Source organism: Protopterus annectens, chromosome 2.part1, assembly GCF_019279795.1.
Source record: "Protopterus annectens isolate FY-2018-M chromosome 2.part1, PAN1.0, whole genome shotgun sequence".
NCBI classification, from domain to species: domain Eukaryota; kingdom Metazoa; phylum Chordata; order Ceratodontiformes; family Protopteridae; genus Protopterus; species Protopterus annectens.
The window spans coordinates 1,958,924,006-1,958,950,946 of record NC_056729.1 but is presented as its reverse complement, the minus strand read 5'-3'; the positions used below and the strand labels follow the sequence as shown (position 1 = coordinate 1,958,950,946).

General features: G+C 38.9%; 1 protein-coding gene across 3 annotated transcripts in view; it reads right to left on the bottom strand.

Moving 5' to 3' along the window:
• DST (dystonin) overlaps positions 1 to 26,941 on the bottom strand; it is a 4,096,730-nt gene that overhangs the window by 282,016 nt on the left and 3,787,773 nt on the right. For all 3 annotated transcript variants that reach the window (XM_044063350.1, XM_044063347.1, XM_044063348.1), the window contains one exon: positions 24,525 to 24,694. In XM_044063350.1, the coding sequence (XP_043919285.1) occupies positions 24,525 to 24,694 (170 nt within the window). The remainder of the gene's footprint in view (positions 1 to 24,524; positions 24,695 to 26,941) is intronic.

Below are 26,941 nucleotides of genomic sequence, written 5' to 3'. Positions count from 1 at the left end.
ATTATTTCCACCTGGCTTGAATGAATACTTCTGAAACCCTGATCAATCCAATAATTGTATAAGTGTTAATTGGTATTTATATGTATACATGGTTTTGTTGGAGGGGATTTTGTTATACTCTTTTTGTTCACTGAGGATGGCAGCATTGCCGAATCCGGTGTGATTCATTTGGTGAATATGATACATTTGTGTATTTTTAAATACACAATGTTCTAGTTATAATACCATTTTTTCACAGCGATTTGTGCTGGCTCTTTTTTGCTCTACGTAATTTAGGAGTTTTGGGCCGTTGCACTAGCCATACCTGTGGGTCCTTCACAGTATCAGTTGGTCTCCTTTTTTGTACTCACTGTTGGCTTAATATCGGTGTGGGCCCCTCCCTCATCTGTGTATTGGATCAGGGGGTTTCCAAAGCTTTTTTGCTGTCAGTTCTCACTTGGAGAACAAGAATATATTTTCTCTGTGATCTTTGTCCTGTGGTAAGTGTCACTTTTCGTTAGTGTGGATGATTCTGACTAAGTTATTTGAAATGTCAAGGTTTTGCCATTAAGGTTATACAGCAGAAGCCATGGGTTTGGACAACTTGAAGGAATTATGTTACTTCTTCCCAGTCTTATCAGTTTTTTGGACTCTTTTTTGGACTCTTTTTCAGTGCCAGATATGGGACATATGTTGGTAACTATGCATGTATGTCTGTGGTTCATTTTTTCACTTGTATAAATATAAGAGGGCAGTTGAACTATAAGGGTTGTTCTGATCATTGGGACATGATTATATCATCTGGTTTGCAGCACATTAATAAGCTCTCTTTTGTTCAACTGGCTATTATGTTTGGATATTGATGATTTTTGAATGGGCTCGGCATGCCTTTTGGCTTTTTACGAAGCAAGCAAGCGGACATGTTCTTTAGTCTTCTATGAAGCAACTAAGTGTATGGGTCGGAAATATCTTAACATTTGATTTTTTTGGACAATATATTATTTTGTCATTGGACATTTGACTTATTTGAACTTTGTTTTCACAAACTCAATACATTTTTTCCAACAGTCAATTTATGACAATTTAGTTCATTCTGTACAGTTTATAATTACTATGTTTGTGTAGGAAACGAAATTTGCCAAGTGATTATGAACTGAACGGTCATATTTGGGTAGGCAAAGGCTTTACATGGGGGTCATATATAGTATTGTGACTCAATATGTACTATTGTTAATCTTTATGTGCTGACATGACCTAAATTGTTGTATAGGAACTGTATCACAATATAACTTGGCAATACAGTCCACAGGATAGGAGTATTGTCTGATTTATAATGAAGTGTTTGATACGGGGTGTTGGGCCCCCTTCAGCAAATATTATTCTTCTGAATTGAGTATATTTAGCTCTTATGTTTTGTGTTGGGGTTCGGTCTTGAATTGAGCTTGAGCAAAACAGAGGGATTTTTTTCCATTTTTTCCTTTTCTTTTTTTAAATGTGGGTTGTTACTTTCATGTGTTGCCCACTAGACACTAATTTTGATATTGGGATTGGTACTGATGCAACAGGGATTTTTTGGTGGTACATAATAATAAGCCTTTCGGGCAATACAGGGGCGGCTCGTGGCATCGGTCTGCCGGACTGCAGCTCCCTCAGCTAGACAGCTGAGTACTTAGTTTATTTTATTTTTAATGTAAAAAAAAAATGAAAATCTGTTCTTTAAAACTTTAAATTTCGAGTCCGCGACTAAATTAGCCTTATCTTGTTAATGCGCTTCTAGCGCAACAGCGTTTTTTTTTTTTTTTTTTATTCTTTCTGCAATGTTTTGATTGCAGCCCGGGGAAGCAAAGAAGGCATCATTGTGATGCCCAGAACTCCCCAGAAGTCTATGCGGTTGAGACGCAAACCGCATAGACATGGAAGGGGCTCGGACTGCGACGTCCGCAGGCACGTCATGACGTGCTTGCTGGGCAAATGCTGCTGATTGGTTGTCGCTCTCTTCCTGGGCTTTATGTGCTGGGAAAAGAGCGAGAATCAGTCAGTCAATTGTCGGCTAGTTTCTGGATTGACGGTATTTTACCTTTATTAAAAATTTTTTTGCTTTGCCATTGGATTGAACGGATGGGATTTTGGGTGTGCTAGAGAGAGAATGAAGGAAGAACAGAAGAAAGAAGAACAGAAGAACAGAAGAAAGAAGAAGAAAAAAGAAGAAAAGAACAGAGTGAAGGTTCAAGAATTAAAGTAAGTATACTGTTAACATTACTTTTCACCCCAGCAGCTTTGATTTTTATATTGTAACATGCGCAATAATTCTTTTCTTATACAGCAAATATTTTGAATTGCTGTAATATTGTTATTATTTGTCGTGCAAATCTAGACAATAAATGTGCATTATGGGAATCAGAGTATATGAGCAGAGTTTTGAGCGAGGGCAAAAGACTCCTGATCTAATCTTACTAGATTTATATATTTTTCCTATGATTAAATTGCTGACAAATTTTGTTTTAGCTATGACATGCTTTTGAATGTAAATGTAGTTGATTTTTTTGTAGTCCAACCCCAGAGTCTGCCATTTAATCACAGTTGCATGGAAATGGAGTTAGTGTATATAACTTATAAGTAAAGTGGTGTGGTGGGTAGACCCCTCCCAAGTCAATACATGTTTTGTTTTGTTCATGCTTTGTTCAGATGGGGAAAAGCTATAAATGCAGGTAGTTTTTGTTTTTGAAGCTACAGTGCAGTAGGAGTGATTAGAGATGGCATGTGATGTTTTTGTATGGGAGTCCAGTTGATGGCATAGCCAGTGGTTTGTGGTCAACTGTATTGCTATTAGGTTCATATGTTAAGAACCATTTACTAAGATGTTGATCCATAAGGATAGTTAGAAACCTAGCCATGCATTCCTATGAAGTTTGTAGCCCTTATAGTTTTAGTACAAATAACCCAAAGATGGGGAGAACATGTACATGTTGTCCCTCCTTTGTAGAAGCTTGTCTTATGGGCTTTTGAAACGAGACACTAACTCTTAGATATGTTATAAGGTGGATGCCTGTGTTGTATGTTTGTGAGGTTGCTGAGGGTATTTGTTTCTTAAGTAGCATTTGGGAGACCTTTGTGGTTTAGGTAGGTTATGGACCTCATAGTATGTACATCTATGTGTGGTCTGATCTGTATGTGTTAGATTTAGTTTGGTGTTGTACTGCCAAACTGCTTGTTATTTGTAGCATCTTCATGTGAGAGGCTTACCTCTGTTAGCTTTAAAAATAACTGCATCTCTCACACAGTTAAGTTAGTTTCTTTAATCAGTAGGTGACTATTAAACATGAGATAATGGCTACATTGTCTCAGGATGCCTATTTCAAGCAAGCTGGCTAAAGCTATATTTGGAAAGTGCAAATCAATGGTTCTATATGCTTAATGATATTGGCTAAAAGGGGAGTAATGCCATAAGAGAGCTGGAGGTGCTATCAGTCTGGTAGTGGAGATAATGCTGGTCTCAACACAGCTGCTTACAGCTAGGAATCTATGATCCTTTACTCATTCTTTCACCAGCAGCAAAAGACTGGCATTTATCCCAAGCTGCTTCCTGCAGTGTAGCATTAACCCAGACTTTGGGTTTAAGTACACTTGCGGGAGTATTTTCTTACTAAATGCCCAGGAAAGAACCTACAGCATCTTGATGCAACAGACAGCTAAGCTACACAAAGGCCCTAAGAAGTTCTCACCAAACTGCAAACAGACCACTCCGTGAAGTCCCACCCACACTTGATTGTGTGTGTTTATGTGCTTTCTATTCCAGTCTTTCCCTCCACATCCCATATATGTGCTTGTTGAATGTTGAGTAACTATGTAAAATGTACTTATTGCCACTAGGACATCAAAAATCCGAAAAATCAAACTTGGTTATTGAGCAATTCTCTTCAAAGGCTTCTCAAGTATCTCAGCAGATTAGCTGGGTGCACAAGTTGTTCATTTCAAGTGCTAAACAAATATTTCCTCTGATATAATAGCATTTTGCAAGACTCTGCTTGGTTGCTTATGTGAACGCTAATTCAATAGCTGAAACTTAAGTTAGTTAGATGAGACAAAGCAGTAAATGACAAATAATCTATAAATAATTGTGGAATTTAGTTTTCCTCTTGGGGTTGGTGGGAGATCGGATTTCCTACTTATTTTAATGACTATAATACTGTACATCTTAAAAATCATAGAAATTGTGTCATGCCCAGAATCAATTTCTATTTGACTGAAGTCATTGTATCATTAAAATAGTTGGTCCTAATAACACAATCTGCCAAACATCCAATGGCTTTTTAGCTGTGCTTGATTTTGCAGAATGTTCTGGTTTTCTGTCATATTTTTATACTGTTGATTTATGTTTCTTATTATTCAGAAAATGCATGTTGTTGTTGCAGTGTCTGCTGCTCTGTGTTTAAGTAGCAATGCTTTAATGACCATAAGGTAAGCTTGTCTGAGATTGTAAGATGCAAGAAAGCATTAATAAGCTTACTGTTAAAGAATTGCCAACATTGAAAGCCTTTTTCTTAGTGCCATGCAGAGAATATTTGCATAACTAGATAACATATAAGCCTTAGGTATTGAAATGCATATGACAGCATTTGTAATAAAGGATAGGATTACAGTATTTTCAGAAGCTCATGACATTTGTTGGAGAATTGCAGTCATATTTGCAGGCTTTACCTATAAACTAAACAGAATGCCAATCTATCATGTGTGGTCTATAACCTGTGCAATAATCCTTTAAGCAATTTATCTAGAGTTTGATTCTTGTTTGTTCATTTTTTACTTTGATCACATTTACCCCATGAAATAAGTAGATAGTTGTCAGGTAGCAGGTCTTTTTTGGATAAGAAACTTTTTTACAAGTGGGGGTATCACAGAGATTGCTACTTTCAGCATGTTACTTGGTACTTTTATAAAGCTGAATATAAATTATAATTAGAAATGCAGTGCAAGGAGAAGTGGTTTGGGTTGAGATCTGCTTGTTTTTTATACTTGATTTTGACTGGCATTCCAGTAATGTATTTTAAAAGTAATTTATTTTTTCATGCCTCACAACCTTTTTGTTTCCATCTAGATATTAAGGAAACTGTAATGTAGCCAATGCATTGAAATGTGTTTTTTTCTTTCTTCTACACTTCATTTAGTCTTGATTGGACTCTCATAATGTCGGTTTGGCACCCAGGGCAGTGTATTTAAAGTCCCAGTTTTTGTGGTTTTGAGCATAGCCCCACCCCTTTCTAGTTGGTCACACCCCCTCCCATTGGCCCCACCCATTCAACTGTCCCCTGCAGCCCCCCTTTGATTTGAAGTCACCAGCCGCCACTGGGGCAATAGACAAGACAGTGTGTGCGCCAGGGCTAATCATACATTTTGGTGGAGAGGGTTACTCCACTATTTATTTTGGAATATAGTGTAGCAGCTATATGTTTGAATTTTTGTGGGTATATAGCATAGTGCTCAAGGATTGATGATTGAGTCTATATATATATAGTACCACCACTGGAGTTGAGGAGATTATCTGGCTCCTATTTATGGAATAATTTGTTTTTTCTGTCAGGATCTCTTAAGCAAGTATATGTTCTAGTGGGGTACACATTCAAGTATGACTTTTTATGATTAAACATTTTGGATTTTTCCCATTATTGAATTAGAATTGGATTTGGTCCCCATTTTTGCTCAGGTTGGATTGATGAACCATGGACCTAGCATCTTTTATAGGAGGATTGTCCTCTGATACTGATGATTTAGGCATCTTTGGTCTGGGCTCACACTCAATGATGGGTGAACTACGTGGGTGTGCTGATGATTTGGTTAATCAGCATAAGTTGGCCTTCTCTAAACTTAACAAGGACATGAAGAGTTTGAGAAGCAATGTGTGGAACTTGCGCTTTTTACGGCATATCAACAGAAACAGATATATCCATGGGGATTGAGGGTCAAAATTCAGCCACTTGTTTCGGTTGATCAGTTACTATTAGATGACTGGCTTGCAATACAACAGCAAGCTTCAATGGGTTTTGTTAATACACTAGTTGCATATTATGGGAGAACTATACAACAACAGGTTTTTGTTCTGGATGAATTGAGCAAAGGCGTACAGGAATTTCAGACTCTTCCATGTTATAATGTTAGTCTGAACCAACTAAGTAAGGATTTGTTAGAGTTGGAAAATGTCTTGAAAGAGAAAAAGATGAAGAAATTTCAGAGAGATTTTGATGATTTTGATAGGGGGGAGACCCTTTGACATACGTAAGAATGTTAAATTTGCTACTCCCAATCAGAGATCAGGGAATTTTAGGCCCAAAAGACCCAAATCTATTTTAAAGAAAAGAAATAGGGAGAATATTACATCAGGTGAGGATACCTCATCCAATACTGAGGGGGAGGAAGCCCACATGGATAGGTCACCGAGGTCAAAGAGAAACAATCTGGGAGATAACTTGGCCCACCCTCTAGGCCTAGGTCAAGAAGAGGGAGAGGAAGCATAAAGGTCCCTCCCTACTTAGAAGGAATGTTGAGGGGGATGGCTCAAGTGTAACATCATGTAATGTTTTTAATATCTCCTCTTTGGAATTGTCGGATATGCAAATATAAACACTCAATAAGCATGGCTTTCGACCCGGTCATAGCACTATGTCAGCCCTCCTCTCCTTCCTAGAAACAGTAAATACAGCTCAGGACTCTGGTCATATTGTCTCTACCCTCTTACTTGATCTTTCAAAGGCCTTTGAAACTACCTCTCACAAACTTCTTCTAACCAAACTCTCTCAACTCAACTTATCTCCTTCCTCATTGTCCTGGTTCTCTAGCTACTTCTCAAATAGATATCAAGCAGTAAAGTGGAAAACAGCCACATCCTCTTTTCTAAATACCCCAACTGGAGTTCCCCAGGGCTCCATACTGGGTCCTCTGTTATTTAATATATTCATAAACGATTTCCACAACTCTATCCCATTCTCCAGCATTATCCAATATGCTGATGATTCAGCAATCATTTGTTCTGCCACATCCTTCCCAGTGCTACAAAAGCTTACACAAGATGCCTTCTCTATCACTGAACTATGGATGAAAGATAACCACCTTGCTCTCAATGCCTCTAAAACCAAACTAATGGTATTTACCCCCTCTAAACACATCTCTATCAATACTAACTCTCTATCAATTACCAGCCACAATAACACATCCCTGGAATTGGTGTCCAATGCTAAGTTACTGGGTGTTCAAATCGACAACCATCTCAAATTCAACTCCCACATTCAACACAATATAAAAAAAAAATCAAAAACTAGGCATGCTATACTGGCACAATCGCTACCTTACACCCTCCACTAAAATCACTCTCTGTACCTCATTCCTCATCCCCTCTCTTCTCTATGGAGCCCCACTCCTAACTAACATCCAGTCTTCCCTTAAAACACAACTTTCCACCTGTTACAACAAAATTGCTAAATTCGCTACCAGTCATAAGTCTTCTACCCACCACTGCTCTTCACTGCATAAATTAAAATGGCTTGAACTTCCCAACCAACTCATCTATTCTCAACTTACTCTTGCTCACAAGCTCATTTTCAAGCCTGACCTCTGTCCATCTCTATCCTCAGCATTTAAATTTCACCTTCTCAGCAGAGTACTTAGATCTAACCAAAATCTAATTGAATTGCATAAACCAAATCGTCCCCCTGGTAAAAATCTCCTATCCTTTAGCCTAGCATGTCTCTGGAACTCCCTACCTCCTGCCATTTGTACCACCTTCAACGATCTTACATTCAAAAAATCTCTTCAATCTCATCTATTTTCCCAGTGGGAATGCTCATGCTCACATCCTTCATGATCTATACTGATTATCTCTCCTTCTCCTCCACTAGGACATTTCTTATCTCTGCTCAAAAAAAAAAAAAAAAGAATTACATTGTCTGCTCTGTCAAACTTACAAATGATACAATTGCTTTTTACTTATCTACATTGAAATGTTTACCTTTTGTAGCGTGCATCTTCTGTGTGTACCACCAGTTTGTTCTTCCAAAAATTGTTTGCTCTAACTGTAACATTTAACACTAGTCTGTCTACCACAAATTGTATGCTCTAATTGTATAATTCTTGTAAATATTGTAAAAAGGATGTAAAACCTATTGTAACCTTGTTTGAAGCTTTTCTCCCCAGGACTCCATTGAAAATGGGTTCATCTTGGCCCAATGGACTATCCTGGTAAACCAACTGCAAATAAATAAATAAAAAATAAATAAATAAAGGTCTCAGCTTTGTTCCTAGCTTTTTTGTGTCTGAACATCAATTTGCACAGGATGTGGTAGATTTCTGCTGCAATTTAAATTTATGTTTATTTTTTCAGGGCGAACAAAATCAGGCTGATAATAGACCTTTTAAATTTCAGGATTCCATGTTTACGTCACCCATGTCTCCGGTGGTTTAACTTTTCCAGGGCAGTGTGCTCAAAGATTTACATCGAAATTTAGGTAAGGATTACTTAAGTAGGGACAATATTACTCAGGCTGAAAGAATTTGCATAGATGAGCTTAGATCAAACAAGGATATTGTTATTTCATCTGCGGACAAGGGAGGAGCTATAGTGGTCCAAGATTGGACACAATATAATGATGAGGCACGGATACAAATTCTGGATCAAAATTATTATAAGATAATGCCTATAGATCCTAGAGCCAAGTTTAAGGTTGAGATTGATGCCATTTTGGACTTGGCAGTTGAAGAAGGTATTATTTCTAGGGAAACTGCCTATCATTTGAAGGTTGACCATCCTAAACAACAATACTTATACCTCCTTCCTAAAATTCATAAGAACCTCAATAACCCCCCAGGTAGACCAATTGTTTCGGGGAGAGGCTCACAAACAGAACCCATTTCTGAATTTCTTACGTATTACTTAAAACCATTGTTATCATGCATATGGGCTCGGATACAAGACACAACCCAATTTTTGGGTATAATATCAGATATGCAACTTGAACCCCACTGGTTATTGTGTAGTCTTGATGTCACCTCCCTGTATACCAATATCCCCCATTGAGCGGGGTTGGCTTCTCTTCAATACTGGTTGGATTGGGCTGAATTTTATAGACCAGGTTTTAACACTCTTTTGATCTGTTTGGCCGAGCATGTTCTAACTAAGAATGTGTTTTATTTTCAAAAACAATGTGTATGGTAGGTACAGGGTACAGCTATGGGGGCGTCATTTGTCCCCATATATGCTGACCTGTTCATGGCTTGCATAGAGGAGCAACTGATTTATGATGAAACTGATATTTGGAGGTGATATCTTGATGACTGTTGGATAGTGTGGAGAGCGGATGCCTCTTATTTGGTGGAGTTTGTTGAATATTTGAACCAAAACAAGTGGGGCATCCAATTTAAGTTAAGCTGGCACAAAAATGAGATCACTTTTCTGGATGTCTTGGTTAAACGTACCCCCGAGGACACCTTGGAGACTGAAGTTTTTTGCAAATTTCCGTAATATAATACCTTGTTACATGTTTCCAGCTTCCAACCCCAACATGTCATCAGGAATATCCCCGAGTCTCAATTTCTCAGGATTAGAAGAATTTGTTCAGACTCCTCTATTTACAATCAATATAAGCGTGACCTTTCCAATAGATTCAGGAATCAGGGATACAGGGCTGGTGACATCTGTAGAGCTAGCCAGTTTGCTTATTAGCAGGACAGATTGGATTTGCTTGTATATAAGGGTGACCAGCCTGTCAGGAGTAATCAAGTTAGGCTAATTACTACTTATGGTAAAAATACACATTCGTTCATGAATATCATCTCTATGCATTGGGATATTCTTCAAGGGGAGGGCTCACTTATGGAATATGTAGGAGACAAGTGTATATATTCCTTTCGCAAGGGTCACTCTCTAAGTTCTCTGTTCAACCATTACAAAAGGTGTCAAAATCAGCATAGGTTTTTTAGCCAGAGAATTATGACTGGGGAGAAACTGATGGGTTGCAATCCATGTGGTCATTGTTCCAATTGTTCAAAGGTCTACAAAACTTGCAGTTTTACTAGCCAAAATACACCTCAAGTGTTTGACATCACTTTTATTGCAACTTGCAGTACCAATTGGGTGATATATTTGGCAAGTTGTACATGCCCAGCATTTTATGTTGGGCAAACATCCAGGCCACTTAGACTACGGATACGTGAACACATGAGTGACATTAAGAACTGCAAACAATCTAGTGCACTGTATAAATATATTTGTAAATATAAAACTGGGATATTTAGATTTACAAGCATTGACTGTATTATATACAAAACACAGGACAAGGCAGGATTGCATGAGATACTTAATTTGAAAGAAAAGAAGTGGATAGTCAAGCTTGGTGGATTATTTCCACCTGGCTTGAATGAATACTTCTGAAACCCTGATCAATCCAATAATTGTAATATAAGTGTTAATTGGTATTTATATGTATACATGGTTTTGTTATACTCTTTTTGTTCACTGAGGAAGGCAGCACGGTCTGATTCATTTGGTGAATATGATACATTTGTGTATTTTTAAATACACTATGTTCTAGTTATAATACCATTTTTTCACAGCGATTTGTGCTGGCTTTTTTTTGGTCTACATAAGAAAGAAAATTCACCCCAGGATCACGTCAGTCGCCCTGCTAGACAGGGGTCCAGGAAGCAAATATTGTGGGAAGAAATAGCCAGGGAATTGTTATGGCTAGGCTTGTATAGGCCCTAGGGCCAAATAGCCTAGTACCAACTTATGAACCTATGAACCAATGTAGTGCTCTGGGTGTGGTATAAACTCTAGCATCTGCTTGTAGCAAGCAGTTTGCTATACTTTAAATAAAAGTTCTTTTTTTTTGTTTGTTTTTTTTTTTTTTTATTTTTTGTTTTTATTAAGCTCCTTAGTGCTCTGTGTAGCTATTGCTTGGTGTCGACAATAACCTCCACTTTGACAGTCATATCTCACAAACTGTAAAAAAGGTCCATAAAAAATGAGACCCCTGTACATGCATAAACAATTCGTCTCACATCAGGCACAAATCACTCTAGCCCAAACTCATCTATTGTCCACCCTAATGTATGCCACATCAATTCTCACCCAAGTCAGAAAACATGATCTTGCCAGGCTGGAATCATGCTATAATAAAATTGCTAGGTTTGTTTATAACTCCGCTTTCCAAACCCATCACTGTGAATCTCTAAGGAGGCTAAAATGGTTAGAACTTCCCCATCTACTCAATTTCCATCAGTTAGTCATTGCCTATAATATAGTCAGATATCCCGAGAAAACCCCAGCACTAAGTCAGTTACTTTCTCTCTACAGAACAAATCATCCATTCTCCGCTCTACTGATAAATCACTACTCTGCATCTTTAAGGCCAATAACAATGCAGTGAAAGCTCTATTTTCCCAAACCATAGCTCAAACCTGGAACAACTCCCCCCCTTACTTCTGTCCCTACTAACATGCATTTCAGAAATGCACTCAAATCACATCCTTCCCACCATATCCACTGTAAATATTTTACGGTTAAGTATCTTACTGTTGACTAATACGAATGTTTTACCATGTGAATTTATTTTTTTTATCCCATCTTATTGATTGCTGTTATAAGTGTGATTGTATGTGGCTTTTTATCCCTGTATTTTATCTCACTTGTTGCTAAAATTTTTGTTGTTTAGCTAGGATTGTACGTGACTTCTTATCTCTGAACTTTACTTCACTGATTGTTGACATATGTGATTTGTACTATATTGTTTGATTGTAATCTTACTGTGGAGCTTTTCTCCCCAAGCCCCCAATGTAAATGGACCTGTGTCCAGTCGGACCATCCCGGTTAACAAATTTAAAATAAAATAAATAAACTGTAATGACTGTGAGTTACAAATGTAGCAAGCAGTTTGCGACAGTTTAAGAAATGAGATGAAGTTCTTTTGTTTTTTTATCCTCAGCTAAGGAAGGAGGGTCAGGGAAAGAGTGCAGAAATAGGAACTGATTGCCTCTTGCATTTCTGGAGCACTGATCCTCAGCTAAGGAAGGAGGGTCAGGAAGGAGTGCAGAAATAGGAACTGATTGGCTCTTGCATTTCTGGAGCACTTCTCAGCTAAGGAAGGAGGGTCGGGAAGGAGTGCAGAAATAGGAACTGATTGGCTCTTGCATTTCTGGAGCACTGATCCTCAGCTAAGGAAGGAGGGTCGGGAAGGAGTGCAGAAATAGGAACTGATTGCCTCTTGCATTTCTGGAGCACTGATCCTCAGCTAAGGAAGAAGGGTCGGGAAGGAGTGCAGAAATAGGAACTGATTGGTTCTTGCATTTCTGGAGCACTGAGTACCAGACTGTGAACCTTTTTTTTTTTTTTTTTTTAAATTGCTCAGTCTTGAGGAGGGGGTGAAGGTGCGATGCAGAAGCAGGACCTAGTTGGCTGACTGGCTCCTGTACTTTTTTTTTTTTGCTTCTCAATGATATTAAAGGACATCAGAGTGGGGAATGGCACCAGATGCTGGAATAGCCAGAAATTGCTCAAAGGGGCATACAGTAGAGAGTCGATTATCCAAATGTCAATTATCAGAAACATCAATTATCAGAACCATTCCTTCCAAAGTTTTCAAGTAGGTAAAACCATAAAGTCTGAGTATGTAAACATTATACATATTTGCTTGAGCATGTTTTTTGAGCTTGTAGCCAGCTTGTGTGTGAAAAATATTCCTTATTGTCCATTAGAATCACTGAATGGTTGAAAAGTGTATTCCGGCATGCAGAAAAAAACAAGATTTTAGATGTTTTTTATCTGGTTCAGTTATATGTTTGACTATCCAAACAATTTGATTATACAAACTATAAACGGATAAACAGATAATCAACTCTCTACTGTATAAGCACAACATTTCATATCAACTCTCATATGCCGACATCTTAGACCGAATTATAGCTGATTTGAAATGCTGTGAGTCAGATGGTTAAGCACACCCATAGAGGTAAGATGGGGAGAGACAGTGGACTTAAGTTATTTGACTTGAGAGAAAGTAATTGCATTTAGCCTTTTTGAGAAGGTGCACTTTAAGTTTGGTACGCAGTTCAGAGTATGAAGTACTGTCTTTGGGATAAGTTGCAAGGAATTTAAGTTTGGCGCCAAGAATTTCCATCAGTAAGAAATGTAGAAAGGTTTGTGTTGTATGTATCTGCCTCCTTCTATCGTTGCAAATCCATCCATCTATTCATAACCTCTTTTCCCCATTTTTTTACACATGGGGTCAGGCTGTCAAATTAACTGTAACAACCATCGCCACTGGGTGGCCATGAGGTTTCCATTTTCTGTACATGACTGTATTGCTTTTGTTAGGTTTGTGTAGATTATAATAGTCTTGTCCGATTCTATAGTGAGAACACTTAAGTTCACCGCTACAGAAGAAGGTGAATGCTTAGGCAAGTTGGACATAAATAATAAAAGATACAAATATTAAATTACAACTTTTTATTTAAATATATTTTTAAATGGTAGTTTTGAAACTATACAATATATTTTTTATAGAATTTAGTGTGTATGTGCAATGGTTTGCAGGCTAGGGTTAGGGTAAGAGACAGGTAAGGGGATAGATTCAGTATTGTACCTGTTTGATGGTGTGTGTATGTTCTGTGTCCTTTTGTCTTATGTACTGGTACTGTTAGAGAAAGGGCTTTTAGTATTGTAATGTGCAAGATTGGGGTTAGGGGCAGAACAGGTTATGCTCAATAAACATAGGAAGGTGTTGTGGGGAGTTTATTTTTGTGTACTAACCATAACGCATTACATTACTAAAACCGGTTCATAACAGTACATCATTCAGATGAAGCTTGATCTTGGTTTGCTGCAGGACCTTACTGACAATGGGAAATAAGTTGTCAATGTTTTGTGATTCATTCACTTTGCATGTCATATATTTGTACATTAGCCCTTCTTAGCTCTTTCATTTGCATGCCACTCATTTGTGTTGTCAATCAGTCATGATATAATTTTGCATATATTTAGCAGGCTACTTGGATGTTGTTTGGGATACTATGCATGTTGCTTGGATGTTATCTGAGAGACGTTGCAGGCTACTTGGATGTTGATTGGGATATTATACAGGCTTTCCTTGCAGTTTTTACTGTGTCACTGTTTTACCCTTTGCTTGGATGTTGTTTGGGATATTTTACAGGCTCCTTAATATTTTGGGGCATCAGACAGGGCTTTATGCCCTCTGTTTTTACAGTACAGACAAGCAATCCACTTATGATGTACTGAAGATGCCATAAAACGTATGATATACTGAAGATGTCATAACACATCCAAAACACTGCATGTCGACAGCTAGTGGGGATCGTCTTTATTGGCTTGAATGTATCCATAAAGACTGAAAAAGTAAAAAGGTATGGACATTTGGAGGCCATGTAGCTGAAACAGTGAAATGTCCCTAAGGGGTCATTTATATATATTCCAACAGCCTCTACTACAGGAAATTTAAAGCATTGCACAGTGAAGATTTTAGCTTGGCTGAGTCTTCCTGGCAGTTTTTAATGAATACTTTGTCTTTCTAAACTTTTTTACCATTTGCTTGTATATTTAGATATAGATATGGTTCCCCTAAGTTCCAATGAAGGTACAAAATGTTGAAAATGGACTCTGCTTTTTTCCCACTGTTGTGAAATCCTGAAGTTGGTATATATAATTAGTAAGGGGTGTGGGGGCTGCATTGGTACTTGGGGGCTTGCCCCCTTCATAAAATCGGTTTCAACATTTTGAACATTTAATGAAATACAGGGGAATCATACATATATCTATCTATATATATATATATATATATATATATATATATATATATACCATATACATACATATATATATGTTTGTATGTATGTATGTGTGTAAAGTTTTTGCTTGTGAATGTGTGGAATGATTAACTGAAGGATTAATTAAGGCATTGTGTGCAGGTTATACTTAATGGGCTTGATGTAACAGTACTCATTACTATATTTGTCATCCACTAGTGTCTTTTCATTACATTTTTGTTTAAATAAGATTTCCTCAAGACACAGGATTGTTGATAATGAAAGTAGAGGAAACAAGCTGTTACAAATGCAATGAGTCTCAGGGTGTCTGGGAACTGGGAGTGAAAGAACAGCAAAGTAGGCCAGAACTCCCATGTGAGTGGGAGACAATCAATCTGCACATGTGCAGAGCAGCGGCTCACTGACCTTCACTCTGTGTCAGTATGTTGCTAACACAGTACCAGTGAAAACCAGCTGCCACCTACAACTACCTTTATAGAAACACTTATTTCAAAGGTGGATCAACTGTCACCAGCTTTAGTTGCAAAGAAACATGCTAACCAAAGGAGGTCATTGACAGGCTTTCCTGTAACACAGAGACAAAGTAAAGGAATATCCACACAAAAGTTAAGGGCAGAGGAAGGACTAGTAGTGCCGAGTAGAAAGGTACAACTAAGTGTTTAAACAGCTTTACACAGTCATTGCGCAAACCTTAATATACAGAAGTCATCCAGACAGAAGTCAAAACAAATCCCCCAGGATCCACTCTTGACTGGATCTTAAGTCACCAATTCAAATAAAATTACCAACTCTGGTACCATCCCTGACTATATTAGTAACCACATCCCAGCTTTCATTTACCGTGCAACCACCTCCTATCCACACCATCATCAATATATTCAGACCCACAACCTTTGTAAATTTGACCCCGAAACCATCTCTAACTATCTCAAACAAATGAATTGGAACATACTAAAAACCCTTCCACTTGATAAAGCCATAGACCACTTTAATTCTACTTTCCTAGACAATCTAAATTCCCTAGCTCCACCAAGGAAAAAAGAATAAAAACTATAACTGCCTCTTGGCTAACCAAAGAAAGAAAGCAAATTATGCATCAAAGAGACAAATCCTGGAAGCTTTACCAAAAGAATAAACTTCCCAAGCCCCTTCTACAATATACACAGCTCCATAACTTTGCAAAAACACAAATCTTCAAAGACAAAAAAATTATACTACACTAAGCTCCAGTCCAACCATCCCCAAAACCTGAGGCTTTTTTGGAATTCCATAAACTCACTCCTCAACCCAGGCTCCAAAAATAACCCCTGTCTGGACCCAAGTAAATCTGACTTTGAATTAGTCTCACTATTCATCTCTTTATTTATAGCGTCAGTATCTGACATAACGAAAACTTTTCCCAACAATGACCCATCTTGCCTACATTCCACCTCATCTAGGTCCCCAAATAATTTCCCACCTATGTTTGAGCTTAAACCTGTCTCCACTAACTATATAAAAAGACTTCTATCCAAACTTAAACCCTGCTTCAATGCACCTGACAACGGGTTTATATTATAACATCGAAGTTCAAAAACTTCAAATGTTATAATATCGAACCCTTTAGTGCAAAAGCTGAGAATAGCAAAGTCTCGGAACATTGAAATTTTACCTAGGGTAAGATTTCGGTGTTCTGTGGCTTTGCTATTTATAGCAGTGTGGTACAATGCTTACGTACCGGGTTTAGGGAAGTGAGCGAACGGAGGTTATGGGCTGGGTTCAGGTAAGTGTGGTGCAATGGTTATGGACCGGGTTAAGGTAAGTGAGCGAACGGACTGGGTTAAGGTGAGTGTGCAGTAGTTAGGGACTTTAGGGTTAGGGCACGGGTGAGGAGAGCATGCGGTAGTGACAGACTTTAGGATTAGGGGCAGGTTAAGTGAGTTAGGGTTAGGGCTTGGGTCAGGTAAATGTGCGATTGTGTGGATGTGAGTGTGCGATAGTTTGGGACCTTAGGGTTAGGGTTGGGTTAAAGTATGTGGGTAGCTAGTGGTGTATGTCTGGTTTAGTGTAGGGTTTCGTGAAGTGTATGTGTGTGGATTATTTATTTTGGTGTGCTTGAGTTGTGTGTATGTTTGTCGGAACAGCAAATTTTTTTCCTTGGAAAAAATTTGCTATTCTGACTGTTCGGTTTTCTGGTGTTTCGATTGAATGGTGTCGATATTATAACATTCGATGTTTTTAGACTTTGATGTTATAATATAGACCCCCTGACAACATCCCCTCTTCCTTTCTTACATCTGCTGCCGATAGTATAGCTCTCCCAATTAGCATCCTAATTAACAGATCCATAAAGGAATCCTATGTCCCTAAACTCTGGCATTCTGCCTTTATTCTTTCTCTCCACAAGGAAGGCAAAAACACTAACATTTTAAACTTCCCCCATATAGCTCTTCTCTCTCCACTCTCCAAAATCCTAGAAAAATGCATCCACCTCCAACTTGTGCCTTTTCTGACTAAAAACCAACTTCTTACCCCTACCCAACATGGCTTCCGACCAGGACATAGCACCATAACAGCTCTACTGTCATTCTTAGAAACTGTCAATCAAGTCTGAGATTCTGAGAACTTAGTATCCACAGTGCTCCTAGATCTCGCTAAAGCATTCAATACTGTTTCCCATAAGCACCTTCTAAGTCACCTCTCAAACCTAAATCTCTCCCAAAACATGCTTTCCTGGTTCTCAAACTATCTGTCAGATATATGTCAGGTTGTGAAATGGAAAAAAGGCACCTCACCTTTCTTACCCACCCCTACTGGAGTACCACAGGGGCCACCCTCAGACCAATGTTGTTTAATATCTTTATCAATAACTTTCACTGTGCTATTCCTAATGCCAAAGTCATCCAATTTGCAGATGACTCTACAATTGCCTGCTCTGCCTCTAACCTCCCTGAACTCCTATCTAAAACTCAGACTGCCTTCTCAACTACTGAGATCTGGATGCACCAAAATCACCTTCCTCTCAATGTTAACAAATCTAAAATACTATTATTCACACCCTCAAAATCTTTCTCTTTTGATAAAAATTCCTTCCAAGTCCTTAGCCAAAGCAACTCTCTGATCAAAGTTGTTCCCTTTGTCAAACTACTCGGTATAAGTATAGACAAAAACCTCAAATTCGACATCCATATTCACAAAATATAAAGAAAACCCACCAAAAACTAGGTATGCTATACAGGAACAACCACTTCCTCTCCTTCTACCAGGCATGCTCTGGCCTCCTCTTACCTCCTTCCCTCCCTTCTGTATGGCGCCCTGCTACTAACTAACCTATCCTCTTCCATCACTTCCAAACTTGAAAGCTGTTATAACAAAATTTTTAAATTTGCCACCAAAGCCAAACATTCCACTCACCACTGTGATACCCTCCAATCCCTCAACTGGTTAGAATTCACAAATTACCTGGACTTCTTTCAGCTCACTACAGCACATAGACTAATACTTAATCCAACCAAATGCCCAGCTCTAACTAACATCCTACCTCATACACCCCAAATAGAACTCGCAGATCTGAACACCAAAACTTAATTACTGTCCACAAACCTAAACGTCCTGCTGGCCAGCTTCTCCTCTCCTTCTCCTTAGTTAAGAAATGGAACTCTCTCCCTTCCACTCTATGGACAATGTCAAACACAAAACTTCAAAACTCAGCTTTACACCTACCTCTCCTCCAAATGGAAATGTGACTGCATTCTCCCTACCTAGAACTCTTTAACAAAAGTCCTTGGGAGAGTATCCTCCTGAGTTCCTAAACACCTTATAGCTAGCTATAACCTTCTATAGCTAATTCCCATACGATTTCTCAAACTCTGTAAATATTGTAAATAGCTTTTGACTTTAACTGTGCAAATTTGTTAAAATGTATCTGCATTATCCATTATGGGCAATATTGCTCACGCTTTGTATTATTTGATATGAATTTGTACTTGTACTTTTATTGGACTGCTATCTTTACTGTAATTTGTTTCATGGAGCTTTTCTCCCTGGGCCTCCACTGAAAATGGGCTCTCTGGGCCCAGTGGACTTCCCCGGTAATCAAACTGGAATTAAATAAATAAATGCACAGTCACTACATAAGCATCTATGGAATACAAAAGCTGCAGTGGACTGACAGACATAATGCAAACCTAAAGTATTGAAAAGGTGAAGGAGCAGCACGGAGTTTGCATAAACATCCTTCACCAAAACATTAAGACTACAGAGAATCTTTTCACTGCAGAGTTCTCCTTAGTTGGATTTAATCCTTACTCAAAAACTTAGCAAGCTGTCTTATGTCTTGTCCCAGGTGAGGGAGGGTCATCTTCCCTATCAGGCCACTCAGGAGTATCCTTTAGTGTAAATAGGAAAATCTCAACCCAAACCAACTTCCTCTGTAGATGGAATTGAGAGAAGAGAAAGTCTTTTAATAGACTAAAATTGGCACCTTCTTCTAAGCATTACCATGAAACCATGCGTTAGTTCTTAAATAGGAGTCTTGTCTTTTTCATAGGTTCATAGGTTCATACTAAGCTATCTGTCCTAGGGCATTTATAAGCCTAGCCAGAGTGTGTTTGGCTTTCGCCACCCATTTTAAATTAATTTTGCTATGCCCTTTTTCGAGGTTAGTATACTGTGCCTCTCTCTAACAGTGACACAGAAGTGATACCCGGGGTAAACCTATGATTTCCCATCCACTCATCAAGATTCCTCTTGAAGAGAGTCAATGAGGGACTCTGCCTAACCTGGACTGGGATTTTATTCCAGAGTGAAGGGAGCCTCTGGGTTATGAATCTGTCTCTCCAGCATGTCCTATTTATTTCAGTGCTGAGGTTCAAGTCTCGAGCGCAGCTCGATGGGATTTGGATTTTCTGAGGTGCAGCATGTCCATTAATTCCGGGTTGGACGTGGCTTTATACGTCAGGCACAGACTGCCTCTGAGCAGGTGGTATGCCACTGAGTAGAGCTGGAGTTTCTTTAACGGGGCAGCATATGGCATCTGTTTGAGCCCTTTGATCCTCTTGGTGAGGTACTTTTGGGGTCTTTCCAGTTGCTGCAGGTGTCTGGTAAGGTACATCCCAAAAGGGGCATTGTACTCAATTATGGGCCTGATGAGGGATGAGCAAAGAGGCACGATGACCTCCCCTGATCTAGATGTGAATCTCTTCATGATTAGGTGGGCTATATAAAATGTTTTTCTAACCACTTTGGCCACGTGGTTGTCAAATGAGAGATTGCTATCAACTTGGTCCCCAGGTCCCTAATTGCTTCTTCTGTACTTAATGGATTACCACCTATGTGGTAATTTGTGGGCACTCTGTTTTTGCCAAAGGGGATGACTATACACTTTTTGGCGTTTAGCTTGAGGCCATGGCTCTGGCACTAGTTGTCTGTTTCTATGAGGCCCTTTTGGCGGATGCTTGTGTCGGCTGGAGAGTCGATTATGGCGCCAAGTTTGCAGTCATCTGCGAACTTGGTCAGCCACAGCCCTTCCGTGTTGGCCTGTACCTCCGAGAAATATATACCGAACAAGAGAGGTCCTAGGACTGAGCCTTGTGGGATGCCACTTGTAACTGGTTTGGAGTCTGACATGGCTCCAGCAATTCTAACCATGTGGGTTCTGTCCTTGAGCCAGTTTGCAACCCATCTAGTGACATAGGGGTTTATATTTAAGCTGGTGAGCTTATCTATAATGCCCGAGTGGGGTATTGTATCGAAGGCTTTTGCGAGGTCCAGGTAGGCTGTGTGGACCACCTTGGCCAGGTTTAAGAGGCAGGATCTACCCTTAACAAAGCCGAACTGGGTAGGATCCAGTGTTTGTAGGTCCCCAATATCTTTATTTATGAGGTCCATGATGATCCTTTCCATTGCTTTGCAGACCAAGCTAGTCAGGCTTATGGGGCGATAGTTTCCAGGATCCATTGAGGCACCACCTTTGTGGAGAGGGACCACTGTTGCTGTACACCACTGTTTGGGTAAATATCCTGTAGTAAGGCTGAGATTGAACAGTAGTTTTATGTTTGGGTTTAGCTCTTCTTGGAGTTCATGTAGGACGCAGCCCGGGACACCGTCTGGTCCCATTGATGCTGTGTTGTTTGCTTTGGAGAGGGTGGCTCTTCTAAAGAAGGAGGATTTTAGCAACTTACCAGTTCTATTACAAAAATTTAATCAGAAGCCAGATATGCATTTTAAGGAAACATATAAAACTACAGACAAAAGACAAGTCGATCACAAACATATTAATCATAATAAAAATATAACAATATCAAGCTATCTCTCAGGTGTACAGGGATAAAGCTCTGACAAGGGTGCAGGTGATCTGGGTTCAGGTAGCAGCTCTGGCATCTATAGGGTCTGGTGGGACAAAATGAAGCTCTGGCAATGATGCAGGTGACCTGGTTTCAGGTAGCAGCTCTGGCAGCAGTAGGGATGGACCGGATAAGATGGAAGTGAGCAGCCATTGCTTATTGTCCCATCTCTTGAGTTGCCACAAAGGGTTACACCTAATGAAGCACTACATCTTACCCAGTGGAAATCAAGCCAGCTGAGCATGCCCAGTTACAATGTACCAGTAAGCCAGCAGAATCCAGCATACAGAGCTACACTTCCCCTCAGGAGACTGCGATGGTGGGCTCTATGGATTTGCTGAAGTAGAGGGCTGTGCTTCCAGTGGGACAGAGTAAGTGGCCCATCCCAAGCAGCATCAAGCTGACCCCCCCCCCCATTCATAATTCTCACTAAGGAATGGAGGGTTAATCATAATTCCCATCAGGAATTAATTGGCTGTAGGACACTCACCTAGCCAGGGACGACCTGGGTCCAATGCACCCAGAAAAAATGGACCAGTTTTGGGTGTTGGTAGCAATCAGTCAACATCCACCACTGGTGCAAGTTATCCTTAAATGTATTAATGGAAAACATATCTTAAACTACTTGTTCTTGTAAAAAATAAAACAGAATATATAAGAAATAATCAATAATAGCTATATTAATTAATAATTCCCATTCAAAAAAAACTCAATAAATAAATTCTCTTATAACCAATAATGACAAAAGGAGTGCATCTGCAGTTTTTCCTAAAAGCTTTAAATGCCTGTAAAGTAAGTAAATGTTTAGAATATAATAGAACTTACAGACTTAATAAATAAAAATGGTTGCAGTGCCTGTTACAGAAACTGCCTTAAAAATTCTTCAGCAGTGTTTCATCTTTGTCTTATTTTCTATGGATGGTTCTTAATTCTACCGTAACAGAGGAACCCAAATGCTTAGACATGTTGCACATAAATAATAGGCTACTAATATTAAATTATAACTTTTTGTTTCAATATATTTTAAAATGACTAAACAATAGCAGAATGCAGGACTATGATGAATGTACAAAAAGTGTATTTCTGAATATCGTCTGTAATTGTGAAACTGCTAAAAAATGCAAATTGCACTTTACCTAACTTAGAAAACTATAGGTAAATAAAATATTCATTATTTCAACATGCCAGTTCATTTCTTAAGGAAAATGACAAAAACAAATGAATTAAAATAAATTACTAGAAAATAATTAAACTTCAACATGAAATATATCAGCTAGTAAAGGAAAGCATTACATTTCAAGAAAATAAAGGCAGCACAAGAGAAACTATAGCAGTGACCTGTCAGAACCCTACATCACGACTGCTAAGTGGTACACTGAATCTGTCAAGAGGCATCTAGATCTTTTTACTTCCCTAAGCAGGTCTATTGCAAATGTGTGTAGACAAAAAAGGATGAAATAAAGGAAGCTTTGATAAAAGTATACAACACGTAACCAGAACTGTATCTTGTAATACTTTCCTTTTTCTTTCTAAATGGAAAGTAACGTTATTCCCACCACAGTGAAAAAAAACATGATGTACAGTGGATATAAAAAGTTTACACACCCCTGTTAAAATGCCAGGTTTTTGTGATATAAAAAATGAGACCACAATAAATCATTTCAAAACTTTTCCCACCTTTAATGTGACCTATATCCTGTACAATTCAATTGAAAAACAAAAAAATCTGTTAGGGGAAAAATATAAAAAATAAATACGCTGGTTGCATAAGTGTGCACACCCTTAAACTAATACTTTGTTGTGTGTGCACACCCTTAAACTAATACTTTGTTGAAGCACCTATTGATTTAATTACAGCATTCAGTCTTCTTGGGTACACACCTGCCATCAATTAAAGAGACTCTGATTAACCCCAAATAAAGTTCAGCTGTCCTATTAGGATTTTCCTGACATTTACTCAGTTGCCTGCTACAGCAAAAGCCATGGTTCACAGAGAGCTTACAAAGCATCAAATGTAATTGTTGAAAGGTATCAATCAGGAGAAGGGTATAAAAAAATTTCAGTCAGACAGTCATCAAAAAGTGGAGAAAATATGGGACAAAAGTGATGTTGCAAAGAACTGAATACCCCTCCAAAATTGATGAAAAGACAAGACAAAAACTGGTCAGGGAGGCTGCCAAGCGACCTATAGCAACACTGAAGGAGATGCAGGAATTTCTGGCAAGTACTGGTTTTGTACTACATGTGACAACAATCTCCAGTAGTCTCCATATGTCTGGACTATGGAGTAAGGTTGCAAGATGAAAGCCTTTTCTTAGACAGACAGATATCCAGGCCAGGCTAAAATTTGCAAAACAATGCATCAAGTGTCCCAAAAGCATGTGGGAAAATGTGTTATGGTCTGATGAGACCAAGGTTGAACTTTTTGGCCACAATTCCAAAAGGTACATTTGGTGCAAAAACAACACTTCACATCACCAAAAGAACACCATCCCCACAGTGAAGCATGGTGGTGGCAGTATCATGCTTTGGGGTTGCTTTTCTTCAGCTGGAACTGGAGCTTTAATCAAGGTGGAGGGAATTATCAGCAGTTCGAAATACCAGTCACTTGTGGTCCAAAATCTTCAGTCATCTGCTAGAAAGCTGAAGATGAAGAGGAATTTCACCTTTCATCATTACAATGGCCCCAAGCATACGTCCAAATCAACAAAAAAATGGCTTTACCAGAAGAAAATTAAAGTTTTGGAATAGGCTAGCCACAGCCCAGACCCAAATCCAATAGAAAATCTGTGGGGTGACCTGAAGAGGGCTGTGCACAAGAGATGCCCTCGCAATCTGACAGATTTGGAGTGCTTTTGAAAGGAAGAGTGGGCAAATATTGCTAAGTCAAGATGTGCCATGCTGATAGACTCCTACCCAAGAAGATTGAATGTTGTAATTAAATCAAAAGGTGCTTCAAGAAAGTATTAGTTTAAGGGTGTGCGCACACAACAAAGTATTAGTTTAAGGGTGTGCACATGTTTGCAACCAGCGTATTGTACGTTTTTTATTTTTTATATTTTTCCCCTAACACATTTGTTTGTTTTTCAATTGAATTGTACAGGTTATAGGTCACATTAAAGGTGGGAAAAGGTTTGAAATTATTTATTGTTGTCTCATTGTTTTATATCAGAAAAACCTGGCATTTTAACAGGGGTGTGCAAACTTTTTATATCCATTGCATGTTGTACTTTCAGTCACCTGCCTCAGGATCCTCTGCTGTGGCATAACAAAACATCTTAAGTAGCCAAAGGCAATCATAATATTTTGTGCCTCATAATAAGTCTAAATTGTTCTAGCATTCTGCAAAGGGGTGATTTTTTTATACAATCCAATCTTTAACTCAGGAATTTGCAATCTTACCTTTCTACAGACTTCCCACAGACTGTGTCCCATTTATCCCTCAGTTCACTAAGCATATCATCCAGTTTCTGAATGTCATCTGTCAGAGATGCTTTTTCCTTCAGTGATCTTCCTGTTCGACTTGTAGTGTCATAGACTGAATGTTTTGCTCCAAGTGCTTTCTGGAATTCCTGTATTTTTGTCATGAAACAGAACAAAATGAATTCATAATGATATCATAATACACTACTTGGTACCAGAGCATTTCTCTTCTTTATGCATCTCTAATACACATTATTTAAACTACTGCTAATAGGGAATACAAAAACGGTTTGTGAAGATTGAATAGTTTTGAACTGCTTGAGATGTTGGCAGCTCGGGTAGGTGTAAGAGATCCCACAGCACCTATCAAAAAGAATAAAGGAAGGTCCCCAATGTCTTGGCCAAATCTTCCCTAGTATTACAAATACCTCATTGCAACTCACACTGCATACTACAGACATCTTGTTTTACTTGTTTACCTACTGAAGGCGATATTTCTCATATATATTTATATAAATGTGTGTGTGTTTATATATAGATATCTTGCTTTTGAAAAATGGAGAATATGGAAGAATATGCCTATAGATGTTTGTAGAGTATAACTTATATCTGTGAAAGTCAAACAGTAATCTAGAAAAGCAACTTACTGCATTAGTGATATAAGCAATGTTCATCAGCTCTATAAGAAAGGTTCTGTAGAAAATAGGAAGTTGGCTCCTCAGTCAGGAGAATCATTATAGAGTACAGCAGGAGCTCTGCCTAAAGCTTTTTCTTGCCTGGAGTTGGATGGCTCAGTTGAGGCCTACCATGGCTGTTGTACTCAATACGCCTGGTGAAGTTTTTTTATGCAGCTGGAAGGAAGGCTTAGCCAAAGCCTGCAACTGTGAACTTTGTAAATAAGCCTACTGACGAAAGATGTGCAGGACTGAGTCTGTGGACAGCAGAAGTGATGTTTTATAATAAGTTTCTAAGTTAGTACTAGGCTAATTGTCTTTGTGGGCCATTTTAAGCCTAGTCAAGTACCCAATATAAGAATCAAACACTGCACCTTTTGTCTATAACGTAAACACCTTAACCATTAAGCCAACCTCCCAAAACAAGATTATATTACCCCAGATGGGGGCTCAAACCCACAAACCATGGCTTAGGAGGCCAGAGCCTTATCCATTAGGCCACTAGGGTGTTACTTCTAGGACTGTGAATCTTATACAGTACTGTGAATACTGCAAACACTGGCTATTTTTTTCATCTACCAAATAAGCCAGTGTTTTTAGTATATCTGCCTGCAGCATATTTGTAAGATTTGACATTTTCTTCCTTCTTTGATGACGTACTTAAGCCTGTTCAGTTCAGGGTCACGGAGGACATAGCACCTATTCAGGCACTCGGGGGTGCATAGCAGAGCAACTAATTCTAGATGCAATCTCAACTTATTGCACAATACATACACACGCGCACACACACACACACACACACACACACAGACAAACACACACACACACACACACACACACACACACACACACACACACACACACACACACACACACACACACACAAACCCACACACACACACACACACACACACACACACACACACACATACACACACACACACACACACACACACACACACACACACACACACACACACACACACACACACACACACACACACACACACACACACACACACACACACACACACACACACACACACACACACACACACACACACACACACACACACACACACACACACACACACACACACACACACACACACACACACACACACACACACACACACAACCCCCACACACACACACACACACAATCCCCAGACACATACGCACACACAAACACACACATGCGCACACACACACACATGCACACGTTCTCACAAAATATGGCTGCCTACGCACAATTTGAATGATAGAACAGTTGTGTAAAATCTTACCATAACCATAGAGGTCCTTCTCTTCTGTGTTGCAGTACTCTTTACATAATGGGTTGTATTCCACTATTGACCCAATGTCTGGCTTATATACAAAAACCTCAAACTACTGTCTGTACATGAGTGTCACATGTAGGCTTAGGGAACGTCAGCTATAATAAAGTAGCCCCATAAGAAAACTCCAAAAGGAGGCCCAAAGGACAGTCATCCAAATGAAGAGCAAGATGTAGAGGGAAGGCTGGTGGGATAGAATACTGCAACATACAAGAGAAAGACATCTATGGTTATGGTAAAACTTTACACAACTATTCTTTCCTTCTATTCAATGTTGTAGTAATACTTACATATGGTAGAGTGCAAAAGCTGAAAGGGAACCTAGGGAGGGGGATGAAACAGAGAGAAATTAGGCAGAAACATTTTCCAGAAATCCATGCAGAAT